General features: G+C 56.2%; 2 protein-coding genes across 4 annotated transcripts in view; both read left to right on the forward strand.

The window, feature by feature from the left end:
• The first annotated feature begins 514 nt into the window (after window positions 1–514).
• Cln6 (CLN6, transmembrane ER protein) lies at window positions 515–12510 on the forward strand. The gene is made up of 7 exons (XM_004628785.2): window positions 515–684; window positions 3474–3588; window positions 7221–7319; window positions 8431–8619; window positions 8789–8844; window positions 9429–9551; window positions 10947–12510. Exons 1-7 carry the CDS (start codon window positions 608–610, stop codon window positions 11215–11217), a joined length of 930 nt encoding a protein of 309 aa, XP_004628842.1. The 5' UTR covers window positions 515–607; the 3' UTR covers window positions 11218–12510.
• Window positions 12511–14755: 2245 nt separating this feature from the next.
• Calml4 (calmodulin like 4) overlaps window positions 14756–21712 on the forward strand; it is a 31496-nt gene continuing 24539 nt past the window's right edge. For 2 of the 3 annotated variants that reach the window (XM_023712692.1, XM_023712693.1), the window contains exons 1-5: window positions 14756–14839; window positions 14923–14953; window positions 16544–16684; window positions 18050–18238; window positions 20788–20938. In XM_023712692.1, the coding sequence (XP_023568460.1) occupies window positions 14837–14839; window positions 14923–14953; window positions 16544–16684; window positions 18050–18238; window positions 20788–20885 (462 nt within the window). In that variant the 5' untranslated portion in view covers window positions 14756–14836 and the 3' untranslated portion in view covers window positions 20886–20938. The remainder of the gene's footprint in view (window positions 14840–14922; window positions 14954–16543; window positions 16685–18049; window positions 18239–20787; window positions 20939–21712) is intronic. The other variant, XM_023712694.1, reaches the window with a different exon arrangement.

Consider the following 21712-nt stretch of genomic DNA (forward strand, 5'->3'; position numbering starts at 1 on the left):
TTGGAGAGAATCCTGCTCCCGTAGGTGTACTTCCTAACCCAGCCCTCGCTATTGGCAGGTTAATCTGGGTCATCTTTTCCCCTGAATGGAAGGCGCCCAGCACTGCATACAGGGGAAGGACACAACGTCCCCAGGCCTTCCGGTCCAAAGGACTAGAGAAATCCTGCCTATCCTCACCACAGGGGGGAGTCAGCTGGGTCTTTTCCTGATTCTAAACCAGCCCCAGCCCAGTACCCGGGCCTTGGCCAGCCTGGACAAGTTTGCTGAAGGAAAACACCGAGGATCAGCGCAGTCGCCAGCCCCAGGTGGCGGCACGCGCTGCGCTGCGCGCGTGCGCGATCTCCTCTACTAGACCGCCGCTTGGGGCGCCCCTCCCTCCCTGAGAGGCCGGGTCTTTTTCCCTCCGCCCTCCCCTCCGGCTCCCTCCCTCCTCCCCTTCTAGCTCCCGCCCCGCCCTGATGCCCCGCCCCTTCCCCGGTGCGACGGGTGGGTGTGCTCCGCGCAGGGGCCCGGCAGCGGCTATCCGGCGGGGGAGATCCGGCCTTGGGATCCAGATCAGACGCTGGGCTCCACTTGGGGGATCCGGTCTCCGTCCCCCGGGCGGGTCATGGAGGCGGCGGCGCGGAGGCGGCAGCAGCCGGGCGCGGCTGGCGCGCAGCCGGGCGCCTCCTTCCTGCAGGCCCGGTGGGTGCGCGCGGGCCCCTGTCGCCCGGACTGGGCTTGGGGGGCACCAGGGTTAGGGGATCCGGACCGCTTCCCACCTCCGCCCGCTTCGGCCTCCGGCTCTCGGGCCACGTCCTTGCCGGAGCCGGGATCCCCGCGCTCCGCGGGCGACCCCTCCAGGCCCCGGGACTCGGCCCGGCGCTCTCTGTGCCGGCGCCGCCTCCGTGCTTTCTTGGTCCTGCCATCCAGCGGGAGGCTCCCTGCGCGCCCTGCGGAGCCGTGGAAAGTGAGACCATCATGGAAGGGTCGGCGGGAGCAGGGCTGGCGCCCGGAGCGCGGGGACCCCTAGGCCCCCAGCGGCGGCGCGAGGCCCCGGGATCCCCGAAGCCCTTCCGGCGGTGCCGCGGTGGCTGTGCCGCCCCGCAGACACGAGGCGCCTCCGGTGTGCGGCGCTGGGCCGGCACGCGGGGTCTCAGTTACCTTCTGTATTTGGGGGCTGACAGGTATTTTCTGCACTGTATCCGTCGGTTGATCCTAAACACTGACAGGGTTTATGTTGCTTAAGCCATGCAAATATTGTTCCCTGCAGAGTAGAGCGATGGCCGTCAGTTACTGCCTTATTCTAACCCCCCACCCCCGCCATTCTCCTGCACTTTCTCATTCCTTTTACCCCAAACTTATGACCGGTCCTACTCCCTGCCTTCGTCCTCTTGTACTGGAGATTAAACTCAGGACCTTCATACTGAGCTACATCTCCAGCCTTTTCTTTATTTTTTATTTGAGACAGGGTCTTGCCTCAGCCTCCCAGACTGCTGGGCTGTGGGCCTGCACCACCGTGCTTTATACAGTGAGAGGTCCCTCCCCGACTTCTCCAGGACCAGGACAAGCCCCCCTCCTTTTCCACCCCCTGTCTTGCTGACGCTGCTGACTGCCTCAATGTGATGTGCTGTCCAGCTGTCACAGTGTCAGTGTCCCCAGGTGCGAAGAGGTCTTGTGTCAGGTTTCCTGCCTTTGTTCTCAGGGCCTGCAAGTCTGTGGTGTCAGGAACTTGGGACAGGCTGCAGGTTGCCCAGCCCTGGATAGATTGAGGAACAAAGAAAGTCAGTTCTGTGCTCAGCAATCTGGATGCACAGGACGCTGTCCCCTAAGCTGGACTGGACTGATGACAGGGGTTTCTGACTCCTAAGGACGGGGTTTGCTGCTGACCCTGGTAGTTCCCAGGACAAAGGAAGAAATTCTTCGACACCCCTATGTGTGCCGGGCCCTGGAATTTGCACAGGCTCCCACCCAAGGGCCTGCTGGGCTTGCACCTTCCCTTTATTCCTTGTGGCAGCCATCCACCTCATAAGTTCTAAGAAAAACTCTAAGGTATCTTCCTTCCCCAGCCACCTTGATATGGCCTGGTGTTACCACTGAGGCCCTACCCCATGGGGTGGCAGGGCTCTGTGATGGTAACTGTCTCCAAGCGGTCCTCGTGGCTCCTCAGAATCTCTGCCAGCCAGCCCTTCCTGGCATCTCACTGCCACCTCTGGCTTCTCCTGCTGCCAGGTTCAATGTGCCCCTCCCTGCCTGGAGGCTCCCTTCCTTCCTGCAGCTGCCAGATCTCTCTTACACACCACCTGGCTTACTGTAATAACCAAGACCTGAATGGGTTCATTGTTGAGAGCACAGGACTTGAATTCCTGGACAGCCAGAGGTGCATTCTTGTTGCTCCTGACTCCGGGGTTCTAAGGGACAGAAAGCCCAAGCGATCTGTGGCAACCCAGCAGAGGGCCTGTGCTGGCCTGGGGGTGCCCAGCATGAGATGCACAAATACTCTCTTTCTGCCAAGCCTGTCTGTGGGCTGCTTGGTTCTCAGGAACCTTGAGCACAGGCAGCTTAAGGTTGTGCCTTTTGAGTCCCAGAACTAGGAAGGAAAGAACTTGCTCCCTGGCTTCAGTTAGAAAAGTCCCACTGGCCACCCTGGTCTGCCACCCTCCCTGGGGACCAAGGATGTATTCTCAACTTCCCAAAAAAGCAGGGCAGGACACAGGTTGGCAAGAAGGGTCACCGGTACTCCTGACCACGTGTGTCACCGAGGCTAAGCCATGACCCCTCTAAGATCCCTATCTGGGAGCAGCAAGGTACCAGCTCCTGTTACGCAGGGTTGCCAGGCGGACTACGCAGTGTGGGCAAAGTCCCTGGCAGAGCACGCTTTTGGTGTTCAGCAAGTGACAGGTGGGACAAGTGGAGGGGGGGGACAGGAAGACCTAGTTAACCTAGAGAAGGCCTGCTGGCCCCAGAGGACAGTAAATGTGGTAGTCATTTAATCTCCAAAGGTTTCTGTCCGGCTTGGAGGAACTAACCGAAAGGCTGTGGGTGGAGGAACGCTTGACATGTGTGGTTCCATCCCTTGCACCACAAAAACAAAACCATTAGACAAGATTGTCCACGTAACAGTTAATGGCGGTACCATGAATGTTGCCAGTGCTCGGTGAGGATACCTGCTGTCGCCAATCGCATTTCACCTTCTGCAGCCCCTCTGCGCCCTGTCTCATGTCCCCATCATTTTGTAGGGGAGAAGGACACGCGGCAGTTATCATTCCATGTGGCAGTTTCCCTTCTGAATCCAGGAAAGCATAGGGCAGGACAACAGAAATCCACCTCCCCGTTGGCTATGCGACCGAACTCCGGTGTTCCCAGCAGAACTCTTTCCCTAGACCTCGGCCGTGTGTGTCTTCCAGCTTTCCAGACAATAGGCCTGGTGTGGCTCTCCTGGGGGCGGGTTCTGATGGGTAGAGGACAGGGCCTGACCCATCTCTCCTTCCCAGGCACAGCCCCATCAAAGCAGGTGAGGCCGACCACACAGCTCCTTTCCACCTTGACCTTTGGTTCTACTTCACCCTGCAGAACTGGGTTCTGGACTTTGGCCGCCCCATTGCTATGGTGAGTGTGGGTCCTGCCCAGCATTGAGACAGCTGAGACTTGAGTTTACAGAGTGACCTTAGGCCAGTCACATCCCCTGCCAGCAAGCTGAAAGGAGCATAGGTGTCAGTGCTTTGTGTCCTTTGGCCCTATGACTATGGCCTGTCCTGCAGCTGCAACAAGTGAGGGGGTCTGGACAGTCACATAGCATCCCCCTGTAGGACCATATCCCCTGTGGGAGATGGGCAACACTTAGCCATGTCAGACAGGAAACAGGAAAGGAAGGTGCGTACATCCCCCATCTGTCCCTGAGGTCCTGGGATAGTATCATTTTTCTAGAGATGAAACATATCTGCCAATTTTGCATATTATGAAGTCTTTTTTTTTTTTTTTTTTTGTGGCCAGCTCAGCCCACCCTGGGGGCAGTGCTGGCGTAACATGTGGTGCTGGGGATCAAACCGTGGTCCCTGCCCACTTGCCTGAGCTTGCCTAAGCAGGTGCTTTAGGCCACTGAGCTATCTTGCCGGCCCATATTATTAATTCTTATGATCTGAGCCTCTGGTCATTTTTAATTTTTAGTGTGGCCTTCGTGACTTTTCTCATCACTGAGACATAATCCCCAGCACCTGCACCTCGAGGGAGGAGGCGTCCTTCAGGCTCACATTTCAGTCCACAGTCACCTGGCTCCACGCCAGGACGGCACGGGCCACAGCAGAGAGCTGTTCATGGCATAGCAGACAGGAAGCCGGAAGTCCAGGAGCGGGTGTATGCCTCCCACAGCCCCAGTGGCCTGCCTCCTGATAGCAAATCAGCCATCAGCCCCCATCCTCCAATCACCTTCCAAAAGCCCTGCCTACAAGCACATGGGGCTCTTGGAGGGCATCTAAGTGTAGTTCTAACATTGAGCCCAGGCCCCCCCAAAACTCATGGCTGTCCCTTTATGCAAAATGCATTTGATCCATCTCTAAGAGTTGCCTAAGTCTAACTGTTTCAGCATTGCTGCAAACTCCAAAGTTGTCTTAGAAGGGGCTGCGGAGATGGCTCAGTAGAATAAGCACTTCCCTAGCAAGCGCAAGGACCTGAGTTCAGTCCCCAGTTCCATTAAAAAAAAAAAAAAAAAAAAAAGTTGTCTTAGAGACTCACAGCAAACTCTTAGCTGTGAACCCCTATAAAAATTAAAAAGAAAGTTGAACATATACAACATACAATGGCGCTGAAAGAACATTCCCCTTATTCAAAGAATGAGGAAAAGGGGGTTAAAACCCAGTTAGAACAAAGCAAGACCAAAACCCAGCAGGGCAAAATGAAGTCCTGTAGTTTTGTGTCTAGCCCCCAGGCAAATAGTAAGGAGAGATGTGAACTCCAAAGGGCTCGGGCAGGCCCGCCCTCGCTGCATCGCCAGTGGTTGCAACCCTCGTGGCCTCTACTGAGCTGGCACTGTTCACGCCTTGTGGCTTTCCTCAGATGTTTCTGGTTCCCGGCTTCCCTAACTTCCTGGTGCCTCCACTGCACTTTTGGCTTCATACCGCTTCACACACTGCCCTCACAGGGGCACACTGCCTGGCCTCCTAGGCCTTCTGAAATCTGGGCACGAGCCTCCCTGACCCCATAACCCTTGCATTCCACACACACCTAAAACCAGCACCGTGTGGATGATGCCAAGGTCTGCTGTCAGTTTGAGCAGTAGCCAGGCCCTCTTGTGCCATGGCTCCAGAGGCCTCTGAATGTCTGAGCACTGTGAATGGAATCCCAGGGAATTAAAGCCCTAGGCTGGCAGCATTCTGGAACATGGTGGCCTGGGGCATCCTTCTCAAGGCAAAGGCTGGGGTTTTCTTTTGTTTTTTTAATGTTATTTTGTTGTTTTGTATTTCATTATTTACTTTTTGTTCATTTGTTTTTTCTTTTTGCGACAGGGTCTCACTAACGTAGTTGAGGTTGGCCTTGAATTCACTGTGTAGTCATGTGTGGCATCAAACTCTTGGTGATCTTCTGACTTCATCTTTCTGGATACTGGGATCACAGATATGTGGCACCATGTCTGGCATTATTTCACTTTTGCAATTTTGAGCCCTTGAACAGTGGGTTCTTACTGATTCCTGACATGCCCTTAAGCCACTTTTCCTGTTGTCCTGGTCCAGAGTCCTAGGTTTCTTTCTTTCTTTTTTTTTTGCGGAGCCAGGGATTGAACTCAGGCCCTTGTGTTTGCCAGGGAAGCACTTATTCCACTGAGCCATCTCCCCGGCCCCTATGGTGTTCTTTATAGCAACCAAGCTCCCCTCTACCCCATTTTTGTGGATGCTTTTTGTTTTCCTGGCAAAACTGAAAACTTTACTTTTTTGGGGGAAGGGGGGGAACCGGGGATTGAACTCAGGCCCTTGCGCCTACCAGCAAAGCACTTATTCTACTGAGCTATCTCCCCGGGCCCAAAACTGAAAACTTTAAAAACAGGCTTTTAGCTCTTGCTTTTCAATATAAACCTGCCTAAAGAGCCCCCAGTAGTATCTATACCTCAGGCCCACTGTTAGGCTGCCTTGAAATTTCCTCCACCAGGAAAATTAGTTCACTGCTTTTAATTTCAGTCTCCTGCACAGTCTCAGGACATGAACAAAAATTATAGACAAATTTTCTGTAAGGACATAAGACACATAGTCTGAAGTTCAGCTGTCAATGGAGTTCTTGTTTCCATCTGAAATTGCCTGTGCCTGGCCTTTGCTGTCTGCATTTCTGTCAGCATTCTGGTCTTCTGAACTCTGGTCAGAATCTTTCAGAAACCATTCCAGGGCTTCTCCAGTCAGCGTCTCCTATCCAGTTCCAAAGACTTCTGAGTCACATGGTTTTCAGGAATAGCTACAGTAACAACCCCACATCTGTCGAACCAAAATCTGTTTTAGTTGCTTTTTTTTTTTTTTTTTTTTTTTTTTTGGCGGAACCAGGGATTGAACTCAGGCCCATGCGCTTGCCAGGGAAGCGCTTATTCCGCTGAGCCATCTCTCCGGCCACTAGTTGCTTTTCTTGTGACTGAGATGTAATGCCCTATACCCACTATTTAGAAGAAAAAAGGTTTATTTTAGCTTATGTTTCAGTCCACAGCCTGCTGGCTCAAAGGCAGGACTGCATGGCACTAGGGGTGGCCGAGGAGAGCTGCTTAAGACAAGGTGGACAAGAAGCTGTGAGAACTGGGAGGAGCCCTTTTAGGCCACGCCCCTAGTGGCCACCTCATTGGACCACATCCCACCTCCTAACAGGAAGTCAGCTCTTAAGTCCCTGTGACCCAGGTGACTTAAGTCATCTCCCAAAAGTCCCACCTGGGACCCGGAGTGGCAGATCCCTGAGGGTCCAAGTAGACCACCGGGTTACAGATGGATGACACCCCGAGCAGGGAGGGACTTGCCAAGATCACTCAGCAAGTTGGTGGCACAGCTGAGTCCCAAAGGAGCCTCCTGGAATCCAGGGACATTTATTTGGTACTCACTAGGAAAGAAGCCAAGGCCAGAAGTCACCGCTGCAGTTTGAGTGCACACAAGGCCATTTACCTTTTGTGGGACTCAGTTTCTCTATCTGGAAGCCCTTCCTCTAGTGGGTGCCAGGATGGTCCCTGCAGATGCGTGCAGGGGCCTTGGGGGCGGCCTACTGAGTACCCCTGTCCCCCTCAGCTGGTGTTCCCGCTCCAGTGGTTTCCTCTCAACAAGCCCAGCGTAGGTGACTACTTCCATATGGCCTACAACGTCATCACACCCTTCCTCCTGCTCAAGGTGAGCTTGTGGCCCCGCCCCTGCTGTAGCGTGCAGGACCGAGGCTGGGGGGGGGGAGGGAGGCCTGTGCATGGGCACAGAGACGGCTCCAGTCCACAGGAGGAACTGCAGGTGAGCTGCACTTGGGGAGCCACAGCACGCCGGGGAGGCTGAGGCAGGAGTGGTCGTGGGGTGCAGCAGGGAGAGGTCGGGCCAGCTGGGAAGCTATGAGGGAAAGGCCGTGAGAAAGGCTGCAATCGAGCCGAACCGCCACCCCGGCCGGGAAAGCCTCCAGATGAAGACCTCTGTAGGTTACTTAAGTCAGTAAACGCTGTGTCAGGAGTTGTCACACCGTATGCTCAGGACAGGCACGGTTTTGGACCCGTCCAGGGTTGGCTGGATCTGCTGATGAGCAGCCTGTGGTATGGGGGAGGGGCACGGACTGTGCTAGCGCCATCTACTGGTGCAGTTTTGTTTTTTGTTTTTTTTTTGAGCAACAGTTCAGTGCTGAGTGCTGATGCACACCAGTAGTCATAGCGCTGGGGAGGCTGAGGCAGGAGGAATTTGACTTCAAGGCAGGCTGAACTACGTGGTGAAACTCTGTGTGGGAGTAAAGGAGGGAGGGAAGAAGGCAGTTGGGGGCTTGGGTGTGGCTCAGTGTAGAGTGCTGGCCTCGCCTGCGGCAGACCCTGACATGCAATAAAAAAGACCTTGCAAATCTCCCAGAGTTGGGGGGCTGTGCTCTCCGAATTCTCTACTTCCTGAAGCGCACAACTACACCCTCCCTCCTCAGCATTCTGTTTGCCATCCGCTGGGCCTGTCCCTCAGAAGTCAAGTCCCTGGGCGGGCCACCAGCCTCCCAGGCACAGCTGGGGCAGCAGAGGGCTAGAGCCTGGGTGTCACCTCCGGTGTGTGGCTCAGGTGTGGCCCTGGGCCTGGGATGGTCCCTGAGCCTGCTGCTCCCAGAGAAAGGGGTGCAGCTCCACGACCCTGCTAAGTTCGTGGGTCCCGTGAAGATCTGCAGTGGGCTGGAGGCCAAGGGTCTCATCTCATGGAGGGAGGGGGGCGGTGGGCGCCTGCGCAGTGATGAGGTGGGGACAGGCTGCGCCCTGTGCTTCGCTCTGGCCCTCAGCTCATCGAGCGGTCCCCGCGCACGCTGCCGCGTTCCGTGATCTATGTCAGCATCATCATCTTCATCATGGGCGCCAGCATCCACCTGGTGGGCGATTCCGTCAACCACCGGCTGCTCTTCAGCGGTTACCAGCACCACCTGTCAGTCCGCGAGAACCCCATCATGAAGAACCTCAAGCCGGAGACGCTGGTAAGGCCCGGGTGCCCGCAGGAGGGCTCCATGGCCCCTGGGGTGCTGGCAGTGACCCCTGGGTCTCCGTGGTGGAAGCCAGGCCCTGCGTCAGGATGGGGTGGTGGAGGGAGCCCTGGGGTAACCAGCTTCCCCGTCCCCCACCCTGCCGTGCCTCTGCCTCCCCCAGATCGACTCCTTCGAGCTGCTGTACTACTATGACGAGTACCTGGGCCACTCCATGTGGTGAGTGACGGAGGGGACGCGCAGATGCCTGCCCAGGGTCTGGGCCCAGGTCTCCATGTGTTGAATGGAGAGCTGGAATAGCATCTTTGTCCCCGAAGGCCCAGCCACTGGCCTTCTTCCTCCAGCCCGCAGTGCCTGCGGCAGTCACTAGAGGGCAGCAAGCAGCCGTCGTCCCACCCTGGCCAAACCCCGAGGCTGGGGTCAGAGACCCTGCTGGGCTAGACGGGCGCTCCCCACCCCCCACCTCCACCTCAAGATGTGACGTGAGCGTAGGGTGGAGCCTCCACCCGTGCTGTTCTCTGCTCACGAAGCTGAGATGGGCAACAGATGAGGTTGAGGGGAGCAGTTTGTACTCCCCCATTTCAGAGCTCCCAGGCTACTTCTCCCCTGCCCGGTGGCTGCAGTCACTGCAGAGGACTCAGGCTCCGGGGTGGGCGTGGCAGGGTGGGAACACTGCCCAGCCGGAAGTAGTGAGCCAGCCCCGGACAGGGACACCTCACACCCAAGCATCTGGCAACAGTGCAGGGAAGAGGGTCTGGGCGGAGGTGGTGGCCTGGGGCTCTGAGCGTGGCCTCCTGTGACAGGTACATCCCCTTCTTCCTCATTCTCGTCATGTACTTCAGCGGCTGTTTCACCGCCTCCAAGGCCCAGAGCACCATGCCTGGGCCTGCCCTGCTGCTGCTGGTGCCCAGTGGCCTGTACTACTGGTGAGTGATGGTGACCCTGGGTGGTCAGGGCGTTGAGGGGGCAAGTGTGCCCGGCCTCCCCAGGTCCCTACTGTGCCCCGCCCCTGCGGTCCCGGGGACAGTTATAGTGCCATGTGGCGGCTTCCCTGTGACCTAGAAACCCTTGTCTGTGAGTAGCAGGAGGTGGGGTTTGGGGTAAGGGTACGTGGTACATCTTACAGCCAACAAAGTCCCCTCCAGACCAAGCCCTGGAGAGCCCTCTGGGCCTCGGCTTCCCCCTCAGTGAATGGAGATGAAGCCTGACTTTCCCTCTCAGGAGATGGTGAGGAGTAGGGGGAAGAGAGGGGCCTTGTAAACTGTAAAACACCATGGAAAGGACAAGGACAGACAGGAGACTTTATTCCTGTGGCCCCCATTTCCCATTAGGGAGGACCCAGGTCTCAGCCAGCCTCTGGCTTTCCCACCCCTGCAACTGTGGGTGTCCCAGGAAGGACCCTGGCAGGTGTGGTCCCTTCTAGGATGAGAAATGCCCCCAAACACGTGAAGCCCCTCCTTCTTGGGGCCAGTTCCAGCCCTGCCCATGATTGGCCACCAGGGGTGATCTGAGGGCTCCCTGAGGACTGGATGAAAGGGATGGTGGCACTCACAGCAGGAGGGAAAGAGAGATCTAGGTTAGGCTTCCTGCCCATCCTCACCCATAGTGCCTTGGTGCAGTAATAGCTGCTGCAGCAGCAGTGTTTATCAGACAAGATGCTGACCCCAGTAAGGGATGTCCCCAGGACCTGTCATAACTTTGAGAGGTGAGGCCACGCATGCACCCTCCTAAGGAGAAAGCAGAGGCTCCAAGATGTTGCATAAAACCCCGACACCACACGCTGACCCGTTACAAGGCTGTAGTTCCCAAGTGAAGGCATGGTGGCTCTGGTTCAAGGCAGGGAGATAAGCAGGTCACTTGCTGCTGTTACCAAGCTCCTGTCGTGTGCTGCATACTGCCTGGGGCACTGCAGGGTCTGTGGGAGAGCTGAGACCATGTCCCAGACAACAAGGAGGCAGTAGTGACAGCTGCCATAAATTCCAACTGCATTCCTGACCTCAGATGGTTGCAAACCAGGCAGGTGAGACATTGAGCCGACAGCAAGCGCAGGCCATGCTCCGTGCAGCTGATCTCAGACACAGAATCCTGATGCCACCAGAGAAGCCAGAAATGCACACTCTCGGGGATCTGTTACTTACACACTGGCAGCAAGCTCAGAAATTGTAAACACTCTATAAGCCAGAAGAAAGTGGCACTGGGGGCTGCACTTAGAGTGGCCCGGCCCTCAAGCCCCTCTCCCTAGGAGGGCAGCTTGGTGTGGGGCCAGGGAGGGATGTATGCCACGGCACGTGCCTCTTCTGAGCTCCTGATCACCTCCCCAGGTACCTGGTCACCGAGGGTCAGATCTTCATCCTCTTCATCTTCACCTTCTTCGCCATGTTGGCACTCGTCCTGCACCAGAAGCGCAGGCACCTCTTCCTGGACAGCAATGGCCTCTTCCTTTTCTACTCCTTCACCCTCACCCTCTTGCTTGTGGCACTCTGGGTCGCCTGGCTATGGAGCGACCCCGTGCTCAGGAAGAAGTACCCAGGTGTCATCTACGTCCCCGAGCCCTGGGCCTTCTACACGCTCCACGTCAGCAGCGGGCACTGAGGCCCTGGCACTGGCCCATGGTGCCTTACATGGGGAGCTGGCTGCGGTGGGCGTCACAGCGCGCGCATGCGCAGGAGCCAAGACCGGGCTGTGCAGGTGGACTGGTTTGGGTGCGCGGAGCACAGTGCTGAAAGACTTGACTACCTTGGCCCAATTTCTTTTTTGGTTTGGCTCTTTAGGGGCTGGAATTTCATTCTGGGAAGCACATTGAGACAAAGATATGGGCCTTTCCGGACCCCTACTCCTGACTGTGCTTGGCTCCTACCCCCACTCCCACCACCTGGGCTGCCTGGCCCAACCGTGATGCCTTCCAGGGGTCACACAGGTTCCTAGCGGGACAGAAACCTTGTTCTCCTTTCGTCTGCCGGGACCCTGGAAACGCAGTTACAAGGCTATGATGCCTTTCTGTGTGGCTGAACAGAACATTTCTCTCTGGGCCTGTGGCCCTACGCAGGCTAGAGCAGCCCAGTGAGTGGCTCGGTCACTGCCCTCTCCAGCCTGGGAGGGATAAATGCAGCCCAGGGCCTTGCCTAAGCCTGCCTCAGGGAGCCAGAGGCCCAGCGGGCCACAGCAGCCTGAGCTCCGAGCCAGACCCTGCTGCCCTGCCCCGGGCTCCCTCTACTCTGGAGGGATTGTGGGAGGAGGTTTGGAGTTGCCCCTGTAGGGAGAAACCCTTGCTTGGCTCCTGGAGGCCCGTTGGAGGACCTCCCTCCTCCCCCGCAAATCTGGTCAGCTTTATCACCACCAGCATGTGTTCCCTTCTGCCAGTGGCCCCACCTCAGGAGCAGGCCTCCTTCCCATCACTGGGCCCTGTGTTGGCCTCCCCGACCACCAGCTGCCCCTCTGGGGCTTCCATCCAGTGGGAGCCACTGTGCCCAGCCTCATGGGACGTCTGGGCCACCCTGCCTTCCCACAGCCCTGCCCCTCTCCTGTGCTCTCAGGGAGCCCCCAGCCCAGATTCTCCTCTCCTATTGGGGTCCTTCCACAGCCCCTTAGGGGCCCTCCAGGCTCTGGTTTGTCCCCATCTCCTTGCACCTTGGATGGTGAGCAGTGTGAATAAAAGCGGGTACTGTGACCAGCCTGGCTGGTGGCTGCTTCTGGTCTGGGTGTGCAGTGGGGAGGTGTGGGGGGCTCCAACGGCCACTCAGCCGGGTGGCCACATAGGCTCCTGGGCTGGGGACATGAAGAGGTCTCCTGTTAGCCCTGGAGTCCGAGGGCAGGGAAGGACACCTCCATTACCTTGAGGAGAAGGCAGAGACACATGTGTTAGAAGTGGCACTTGACCTTGGGCAGGTGAGCTGTCCTCTCAGGGTCTCACCACCTGCTGCCAGAAACTACACGAGGGGCGCATTGGACTGTAGACACCTGACCTCCATGACCCCACCAAGATGGTGCTTCTCTTCCTTTACTGCTGTCCTTTGAACTCCGCCTTTTTGTTTCTTGTTTTGCAGTGCTGGGCCTCAAACCCAAGGCTTCATGCGTGCCAGACAAGCACTAAGCTGTATCCCAGCCCCTGTCAGAGGTCTTAGCGGGTAAACCGTATGCATGGGTGAGCCTGCCTGGCTGGGGCCAGAAGGGCATAAATTGGGAGAGTCCAAGATAAAAACTTTAAAAATGCATAAGAACCCAGGCAAAAAGTGGGTATTTAGGGGCCAGGGAGATAGCTCAGTAGAATAAGCGCTTGCCTGGTAAGCACAAGGTCCTGAGTTCAATCCCCGTTCCGCAAAAAAAAAAAAAAAAAAAAAGTGGGTATTTAGAAAGGCAGAGAAATAGCAAGCAAATTATAGAGCCCTGGAGATCCTGGGTCCCCTTTGCCAGCCAAGACCTCTTGACAGTTGACCGCGAACATTGCCTAGTAAGAATCTTCATTGAAGGCAGTGAGGCCCTCTGGGGACCTGCGGGCTGCTCTGTTTCCCGATTGAGAGGAGCCTGGCCAGGCTTGGAAGGTAGAGCTGGGCTCAAAAGCAGCACAGAATGGGTGGGAGGGAGGAGGTTGCCCGCACTCCTGGGGTGCGGAGGGGACAGGGTGTGGGGGTGGAGGCGGTGTAAGGGGCCCAAGCTGGGAGCAGGAGCCTAGAGCCGGTCCAGCAAAGCCTTTATGCATGTTGCGGGGAGTGGGGCTCTGCTTGGGAACCTCTTGCAGCTGGCTAGGCCTACTACAATAATGGAGGCTCTCCCTCCTGGGAACCCTTCCCACGGAAAGCCGGAGTGGGGGCAGGGCTAGCAGGACCAGGGGAATCCAGGCTGTGCTGGGAGCAGGGAGCCAGGGGTTGGCAGTGTCTTTCGTTTTGCATGGGGGAGCAGGCTCCACTGTGTGTACTTAGCCTGAGCGGACTTTTGGGTGAGGGAGCCACAGCACACTGGGGCTTCCTATTGGCAAGGGTGCGCATGCAGTCACCTAAACCTTAGGAGTCGTCTTCTCTGCCTGGGGCCCTTCCCAAAGGCCCAGTGACTGGGGTGAGCACTCTGGGCCCCCAAGCTGTGGCTCTGTGCCTTCCCTTCAAGGCATTGCTGGCTGCACTCCTCCTCTGCCTGCTGCCCTAGGGAGCACCACTGCCTCCCACGCTGTCCCACAGAGGCCCTCCTGCTTCAGTCCCCAGGGAGAGCCCAAACCTGCAATGACAAGTCTGAGTCTAGAGCCAGGAGTGGAGAGGGAGGCGGTGTGGGGGAAGAGAAATTTCTGCACACAGGTGTAGTCGGGCTCCTTGCAGCACTACCCAGTGTGCCGCATAACCTGAGCAACTGAACATGATGGCCACCAGCCATGGTTGAGGAGGAGCAGGGGATCAGACAAAGCTGAGGACCTGTGGTCCCCAGCACCCAGCATGCCCCTCCCAGGCACTGGCCTTTGGGGGGGAGGAGAGAGCTCCAGCCACTGAGGAAGCTGGGAGTCGGCAGTGTGGGCCACAGGGGAAGGGAGACTGGGGAGGACTGCAGGGCCAGGTGACGTCACAGCCAGCTTTGGGGTCCACAGAACAACTGGCACAGGCCGAGAACCAGCTGCGTGTGGTCATTAGATTTTCCTGGCAGCCCTGTACTGTGGCCTGGTGAGGAAACTGAGGCACAGGGAGGTGCCGTGATTTGAATGAGCAGGAGAGGGAGGGTTTGAGTCCCAGCTGAGAGCCCCATGTCCTGTGCCCCCATGGGACATGTCCACCACGCTGCGAGCAAAGCATCTTGGAGCTCGGCCCCCTGACAGGGTCCCTTCCTCAAGACAGGCTGCTGGGGCCATGGAGGGTCCCACCTGAGAACGCCAAGAAGAGCTCCCCTAGCCCAGCACAGGCTATACCCCGCTAACCTTAGTCTGGGGCTTGCAGGAAAGGACAGAGGCATCAGTCTAGTTGCTGCATGGGATCAGCCCAGACGCAGTGCCCTAGAGAACTGAAGAGCCCTTCTGCGGTTCTGCTTCCTCCTCCTCCTCAAGCTGGCCAGGCCAGCGGGGCCTCAGCTGTGCACGGAAGCTGGAATTTGACCCCTGTGGTGGTGGCCAGGTCTCCATGGCAGCAGAGGGGGGGCAGGGGAGGGTGTATTACCAAGTCTCCACCCAGCTTGTTGGACTTTCGACTTGAAGCAGTAGGAAACAGAGAATGCAGTTCTGAGAGCAGCTGCCCAACCCAAGATGGTAAGGGGGTGGGGGTGTGCCACCAGCGGGATCTGGGGGCCTCCCACGGTCTGTCCCTGACGTGCTTCCTCTCTCTGCTGCAGGCCAAGTTTCTTTCCCAGGACCAAATTAATGGTAGGTTGTTTGCTCTTTAATTAGCATCGCCCAGCAAAATATGGGTCTCATTAGGCAATTTGGTACACTTCTTCTGCTGGTAGAAGGGAGGTGGGGGGAGTGGCTGGCCACCCAGGGGCACTAGGCCAGCTACAGCAGGGACACTGGCACTCAGGTGGGGTGAGTGCCAAGGTGGGGCTGCTGGCCAGATCCTAGGAGACCCCTATATGGGTGCTGTCAGATTTGGCAGGAAGAGGGAAGGCTTGGGGAGAGACAACATTACGGCTGAAAACGGGGTGAGGTGTGGGGGTAGGGGTGGTATAACTGGCAGATACTACAAAAAAATAAGAGGTCAAGTCCATGCTCTGGGGTAGCATCCTCCTCTCTGGGCGCCATTCTCCTTGTCTGTAAGTAAGTCCCCCCTGCCTGGCTCCGGGGCGAGCACTGTATGTAGTTCTGGGTGTTGCAGAGCTGTTTCTATGAGGCCAACAGGAGTTAATCGGTAATACTGAACAGGGGCCGAGAGAAGGATGAGCTGAGAACAGTGGAAGGCCCTGAGCCCTGGCTGGAAAGGCTCCAGCCTCCAAGGCCCAGCCAGCCACCGCCATTACGTTTCTGCCCCCACAGTGACCACCAGCTCTCTACTGCCTCATGCTGGAGGGCCCTTCCTGCCCACTGGAGGTGCAATTGCAGGCACCTGGGCCCACAGAGCCCCTGTGATCCTGAGCAGGAAGCAGAGGTGAGGGTGGGGCTCCAGGTGGGCACCCCCGCATAGGCCTCTTGACTATCCTGAGGGCTCAGCTCTAAAGGTGAGGCCACCATGCCTGGACACAGACTCACCAGCCCTCCTCTCTGTGAACTCCTGGGAGGGGAGGGGTTTCTATTTGTATCCAGCCTGACACCAACACAGAGGCCACCAGTGTTTCACCAATGAAAAAATGGGCAAGGATGGAGTAAAGAATGAGGGGTTGGAGGCTCCCAGGCTGCGGCTAGCCAGGAGCAGAAGAGAAAATGCCATTCCAGACTGGCCACTGGGAGGACACCTATGTTTGCAGGCACACTGCAACCTGGTTGTTAAAACTAGCCATGATTAAGCAATTGAAGTCTGAACAATCTGTACCTAAATCTAAGAAGTTAGCCCTGTTGGGATCAGCAGTACTAAAGATCTGAAAGAAGTTTCAATTTCATGAATCTCATTGGTACCAGGATAAGAAATAGTTTCATGGTGGATAGCTCCTCAGATCTAATGACAAGACAATTCAAATTTGCTGGAGAGAGGATGGCATTCTTTTGTCATAGTTTGACAAGGCAAGATGCATGCTGGCTTTGCTTGTCAGATGCTGGGCGAACAGGAAGCGTAACGAATGCCAGTGCTGGGCTCCCACCTGGCTGCCCTGGGCCTCTGCGCTGCTGGGCTGTGGACCGTGCACTGCGCAGCCCCAGCCCCACAGCCTCTTTGTTTGCAGGGGCCCTGGGACAGCTGTCAGCCAGCCCCGCTCAGCTCTGGGTAACCCCCGCCAAGTCTGTAAACCTAGGACCAGGGCCAGTGTGGGGAGCGCATGGGGGGCTGGTGCTCGGATGAGACTGACTCTAGCTCTGGGCTGTGCACAGGGTACAAGGAATGCTTCTCCCTCTACGACAAGCAGCAGAGGGGCAAGATAAAAGCCACCGACCTCCTAGTGGCCATGAGGTGCCTGGGGGCCAGCCCGACCCCAGGGGAGGCGGAGCAGCATCTGCAGACTCACAGGATAGGTGAGTGGGCTGGGAGGGCCTGGGAAGACCCGTGCCCCAGGGATCTGGGCATCCCAAAGTTCATCACAAACCTGAGAGCATGTTAACACCGAGTTCCAATGTCGGTTTTCATAGCAGAATGACCCTTTGGTGAGGATGTGCTCAAGCCAGCCCTTAGAAGGTGACTTATGCTAATCCCACTTTGGAGGCAAAGATCAAGGCTTGGAGCCATTCACTACTCAGTCTGAGCCAACAGTGAAACTAGGATTGGAACCCAGGTCTGATTTCAAAGGCTGACCTAGAAACACCACTGCTAGAGAACTGGTCAAAAACCGCCCAGCACATCACTGAGGTTTCTGTCCGGATTAAGGGCCATTTCTGTCCCCTTTATGCAGTTTTATTTATTTTTAAATATTTATTGTTTTTATTTTTTATATATTTTTTTCCTTTGTGCAGTTTTACCAGCAGGAACATAGAGGACTTTCAGAATTGGAAGCAAGCCTCGTGGTGTTTTGTTGGCTTTTGAAAGGTGGGGAGGTGTCAGAGGCCAGCGGCTGTTTACACTGGGCCGGGGGACACTTAGGAAGGAGGGACTGTCCTGAGGATGTGAAGCCTGGAGCCCTGAGGTTACTTCTTGGTCAGCTGAGGCTTCTACTTTGCTCAGATGGGCCCCACCATCTGCTAGGGTTACTGGGGGTTGCATCCCAGCACTGGCGGCCCTCCCTGCTGGCCAGAGGCCACTGATTAGGCCCTCAGGGGCCTGACACCTGAAATCCCCCATTTCAGCTCAGGCGAGGAGGTGGTTTCCTTGGTTCCTGTCTCCTCTGAACAGGAAGCTGTGGCTGGGAAGTTCCGGCTTCCTGCAGCAGCAGCTGGGCCCATGCTTGCGCTGAGGCCCCCAGATGCATGAAGAGGAGGGCTGGGGTGGAAGCTGCAGGGAGGTCAGACTGCTGAGCAGTGAGGTAAGGCCTGGGCTTTAGGCCCAGGTGAGGTCACTGTCACAAGAAGGTCCCTGTCACTTACCAAAGGGTCCTGCTGGCCGGCCGCCAAAGGGGAAATGGCCACATGCACCCATTTCCCTCCAGCTCATGGGGGGAAGTGCAGGAAGGGACAGCAGAGGCTGTCCATCCTGCTCCTGTGCTGTGACTCTAGACTGACCTTCTGTCCCCCAAGTATGCAGAAGGGGGTGGTAACTGTGGTTCTCCAGGCCAATGTATAATCCATGGTGGGGCCTCAGAAGGTCACACCACATCCTCTCACATTGACCAAGGCCACCACTGCAGTGCTCTGAGGCAGGTGGCCCTGCACTGGCTGCCACAGCTGGGCAGGAGGCCACCTGGCTTCCCCAAGAGCCTTTCCTCCCTGTAAACTCTGCTGTTTCCACAGATAAAAATGGCGAGCTAGACTTCTCCACATTCCTGACCATTATGCACACACAAATCAAACAAGAGGACCCAAAGAAAGAAATTCTTCTGGCCATGTTGATGGCAGATAAGGAGAAGAAGGGTTACATCATGGCCTCCGAGCTGCAGTCAAAACTCATGAAACTGGGGGAGAAGCTCACTCAGAAAGAAGGTAACAGCATGGCCCTGCTTCCTGACAGCTGGCAGGGGTTGGGGGAGCGGAGCCGGTCCCAAAGCTGAGGTCAGGCTTGGCAGCTGGGGGCTGGAGCCCAGGGAGAGGACAGCCAGCGAGGAGCTCTGTAGGTGGCAGGGTTGGCCAATCCGTCCTGTACCTGAGCCCGCGCTGCAGGTCTTCACTTAGTACCTAGGACACCCCTGGAACATGAGTGTTCCCTCCCACTGAGAAGGAACAGCCAGTGAGTGGCTGAGACACAGCTGGAGCTGCTTGTGGGTCTGGTACTCCCCCCAACCTCAGCAGGCCCCGAGCCACTGCTGATTCCCTCCCTGAAGTGAGATGCTCCTCCAGGAGGGTTTCAAGGGGCTGCCCTGGCCACAGCAGCCCATGGGGGCTCTGCTCACCCTCCTGCCTCAGAGGTCCTGTCCACTGACCCCCGAGTTTCTAGCTAGGCCGCCCCACTTGGATTGGGGAAGCCAGGCTTAGCCGGTAGTGCATGCAAGGAAAAGGCTTCAGGAAGAAGGGACGTTCAGCCTTCAGCCAAGTCTCAGCCACCAAGAAGCTTCCAGGTTGCTCTTTCCCCTTCTGGGGATCTCAGGAGGGTTTCTCAGCCTCAGTTGCCTGGCTGGAGACAAGGTTGCCCCAGCTGATTCTGCAGGCTGGGAGCTGACATTCCAGCCCAGCTGCTCACAAAGCCACGGGCACAGCGTTTAAAAATAGCGAGCGCGCCACAGCAGGCGCCCCCCCCACCCCTGCACCTGGGCCGGCAGCTACAGCTCATCTTTCATACGATGGGGGAAAACCCAGGCTGACCTCGCCTGTCAGGCTTGTTGGACACTGTTCCCTCTGCCCCAGGGGAGGCAGTAGTAGGGTGGCCTTCACTTTTGAGGCCAGTGACCTCTGTCCAAAGGGACACAGTGGCTCCCAAACGTCCATCTCCCATTTGTGCAACGTGCAGGGAGCACTCTGGAGCAGGGAGTGGGGACCAACTTCCCTCTGGCTGGCTGTGGAGGGAGGAAGGATGACAGCAGACAGGAGCCCTCGATCCTGGAGTGGTAGAAATAAAATGTTAAGAAGCACCCTTAGAGCAGGGGTTGGCCACGGACGAGGTCTCCCATGTGAGGCCTGCGACAGGGTGACTTCAGAACACTGGCTACTCCTGGGATCTGTGAAATGAGACAGCCAGAGCCAGAACCGTTCCGCCCTGGGCAGCTGCAGCACATCACCTGGGCTTGGACATGCCACCTTTGCAGACCATCTAATCACCAAGAAAGGCAGATCAGTCTATCATTCTAATACTATGCAGAGCAACCATCAGCCTCAGCACAGAGCCCAGGAATTACACTTTCAAGGAAGGTAAAGGGAGAGACAAAGCTGGCTGCTCACCACCCAGAATGAGGCATGGAGGTACCCAGGCGGGCACATGGACACCCGGGGGTGAGGGAGTTTTTGCAGGAGGGTGAGGATGGTCCAAGGAGAGTAGGTTGGCTCAAGTGGCCACTGTGGAAAATGGTAAGCTGCCTGGCTCCTCTTGCCAGTGGTTGGGATATGCTTGTATTTTGTTTCAGAATGTGCAAATAGTTTTTTTTTTGTTTTTTTCCCTAAGCAATGCAGAATAGCAGTTCTGTAAGCTTTGCACTTGAGACAAAGTTGAATTTATTTTTCTTACTCCCAAATTATTATTATTAGTTTTGGTGCTGAGGCTTTAGGCCAGGGCCAGGTCCTCGTGCACACAATGCGTGTGCTCTACCTCGGAGGTGCACTCCGGCCCTTATTCTGCCTCTCCCGGAGGCAGTGGCAGCAGACACCACTTACTGCCAAGTCCTCTCTTGGCCAGGACACAGGAGTGACGGCTGATGCTGGTGTGTGTAGGGTGGAGGGTCAGGAAGTTGAGACAGGGCCAAAGTCTGGGCTGGTGTGGACCAGCGAGGGCTGCAGAGGGTGCCCATGGCAATGGGGGTCCGGGAGGGCACTGCGGTAAGCCAAGCTCCAGTTAAAGGTTTCCATGAACACAGTCACAGAAGTCAGAGAATTTCTTTAAAAGCAGCACAGGGTAAGCGCTTTCCTGGCAAGCGCAAGGGCCTGAGTTCAATCCCTGGTTCTGCCAAAAAATAAATAAATAAATAAAATAAAAATAAAAGCAGCACAGGGATGCTCCAGTGATAGAATCCTTGGCAGTACACTGCTATGGCCAGACCTGGTTTATGCCTATAAGCTTAGCATTTGGGAGGTTGAGACAGGAGGATCACTATGAGTTCAAGGCCAGCATGAACTATATGGTGAGACCCTGTCTCAAAAAGTGACAAAAAGAAAAATTTTAAAAATACTGCAATCACTTCAGCAGTCCTATGCCACTATTCCCAAAGAAAGTCCAAAAACTGAGCAAGTGGTCTCTAGGGGGCAGGCTGTCCTATGGGCTGGTTCACTTGATCTTCTTTATTTTGTCCACTGAATGCTCCATGAAGACCCCTGGGGAGCCCCAACCGCAAAGAATACTGTCTTATGAGCTCAAATCCAAGCTGAAAACACCGTATGATTTATTACAGTAGATGAACTTTTCAAAGAAGGAGACGTTGAGCCAAGTGGCAAAGTGAAGTATGACGAATTCATCCGGAAGATCACCCTGCCTGTGCAAGACTACTGAGCAGGTGGCACGGGCAGCTCCAGGTCTGAAAACCTAGACTCATTAACTTTTTAAAGGAGAAGCATCCTTTTCACTCCAGGGAGATGACAAATAGCAACAAGATGACACTGCCCCCCCTGGGGCAGACAGAACTCCCAATAAATGCTTTCAGTTGTGGTGTTAGCCTGTCTTTAATAAAAGCTTTGCACTGATCTTCGTTTCTGTCGCTATCTGGACTATACCGAGTGCAGGGAACCTGCAGCCCCAACCCTGCCTCTTCCCATATCATTGCACCCTCAAAGCATAGGGGTCCTCACAAAGGTTGGGTTCTGGCACTCACACCCCAGGGGCCCAGCAGGAAGGATGGAGATGGTGACTTGAAAGAGCCCCTGCCCCAGCAGAGCACGTGGAATCTGAATTCCAATTGTGGTGGTCTCCTAGAAAAGGTGCCACCCTCCAGAGCAGCATGCTGGGGATCTGGGTGCTGGAACCACCTCTTTTATTTCCCAGACAGAGTCGGGGCTAGAGAACCAGCAACCCAGGACTGCAGACATGTTATCGCAACACGTGCTGGAGCAGCACAGGCTCGTGCAGAGGTTCCCATTGCCATCTCAACAGACACAAGGACACAGTTGTGGACAGATATGCATTCCAGAACCACAAGTGAAGGCTCGTGTTGGGATGAACTCCGAAGCAGCTAAGCAGAGGCTGACTCCAGGCCTCGCACCAGCACAGAAGCCAGGGCCTTCATAGAGGCCCACGGAGCTTGGGCCTTTCTCACACTCCCCTCGCAATCCTGAACCATGCACTGGGCTGTTAGCAAGCAGAGGTCCCAGGAACCAGGACAG

Source organism: Octodon degus, unplaced genomic scaffold, assembly GCF_000260255.1.
Source record: "Octodon degus isolate 3935 unplaced genomic scaffold, OctDeg1.0 scaffold00026, whole genome shotgun sequence".
Lineage (NCBI taxonomy): Eukaryota > Metazoa > Chordata > Mammalia > Rodentia > Octodontidae > Octodon > Octodon degus.

Coding starts and splice junctions, on each gene's coding strand:
- Cln6 (XM_004628785.2), top strand. CDS start 608: ATGGAGGCGGCGGCGCGGAGGCGGCAGCAGCCGGGCGCGGCTGGCGCG. Junction 3,589..7,220: donor TTGGCCGCCCCATTGCTATG/GTGAGTGTGGGT, acceptor TGTCCCCCTCAG/CTGGTGTTCCCGCTCCAGTG. Junction 8,620..8,788: donor ACCTCAAGCCGGAGACGCTG/GTAAGGCCCGGG, acceptor TGCCTCCCCCAG/ATCGACTCCTTCGAGCTGCT.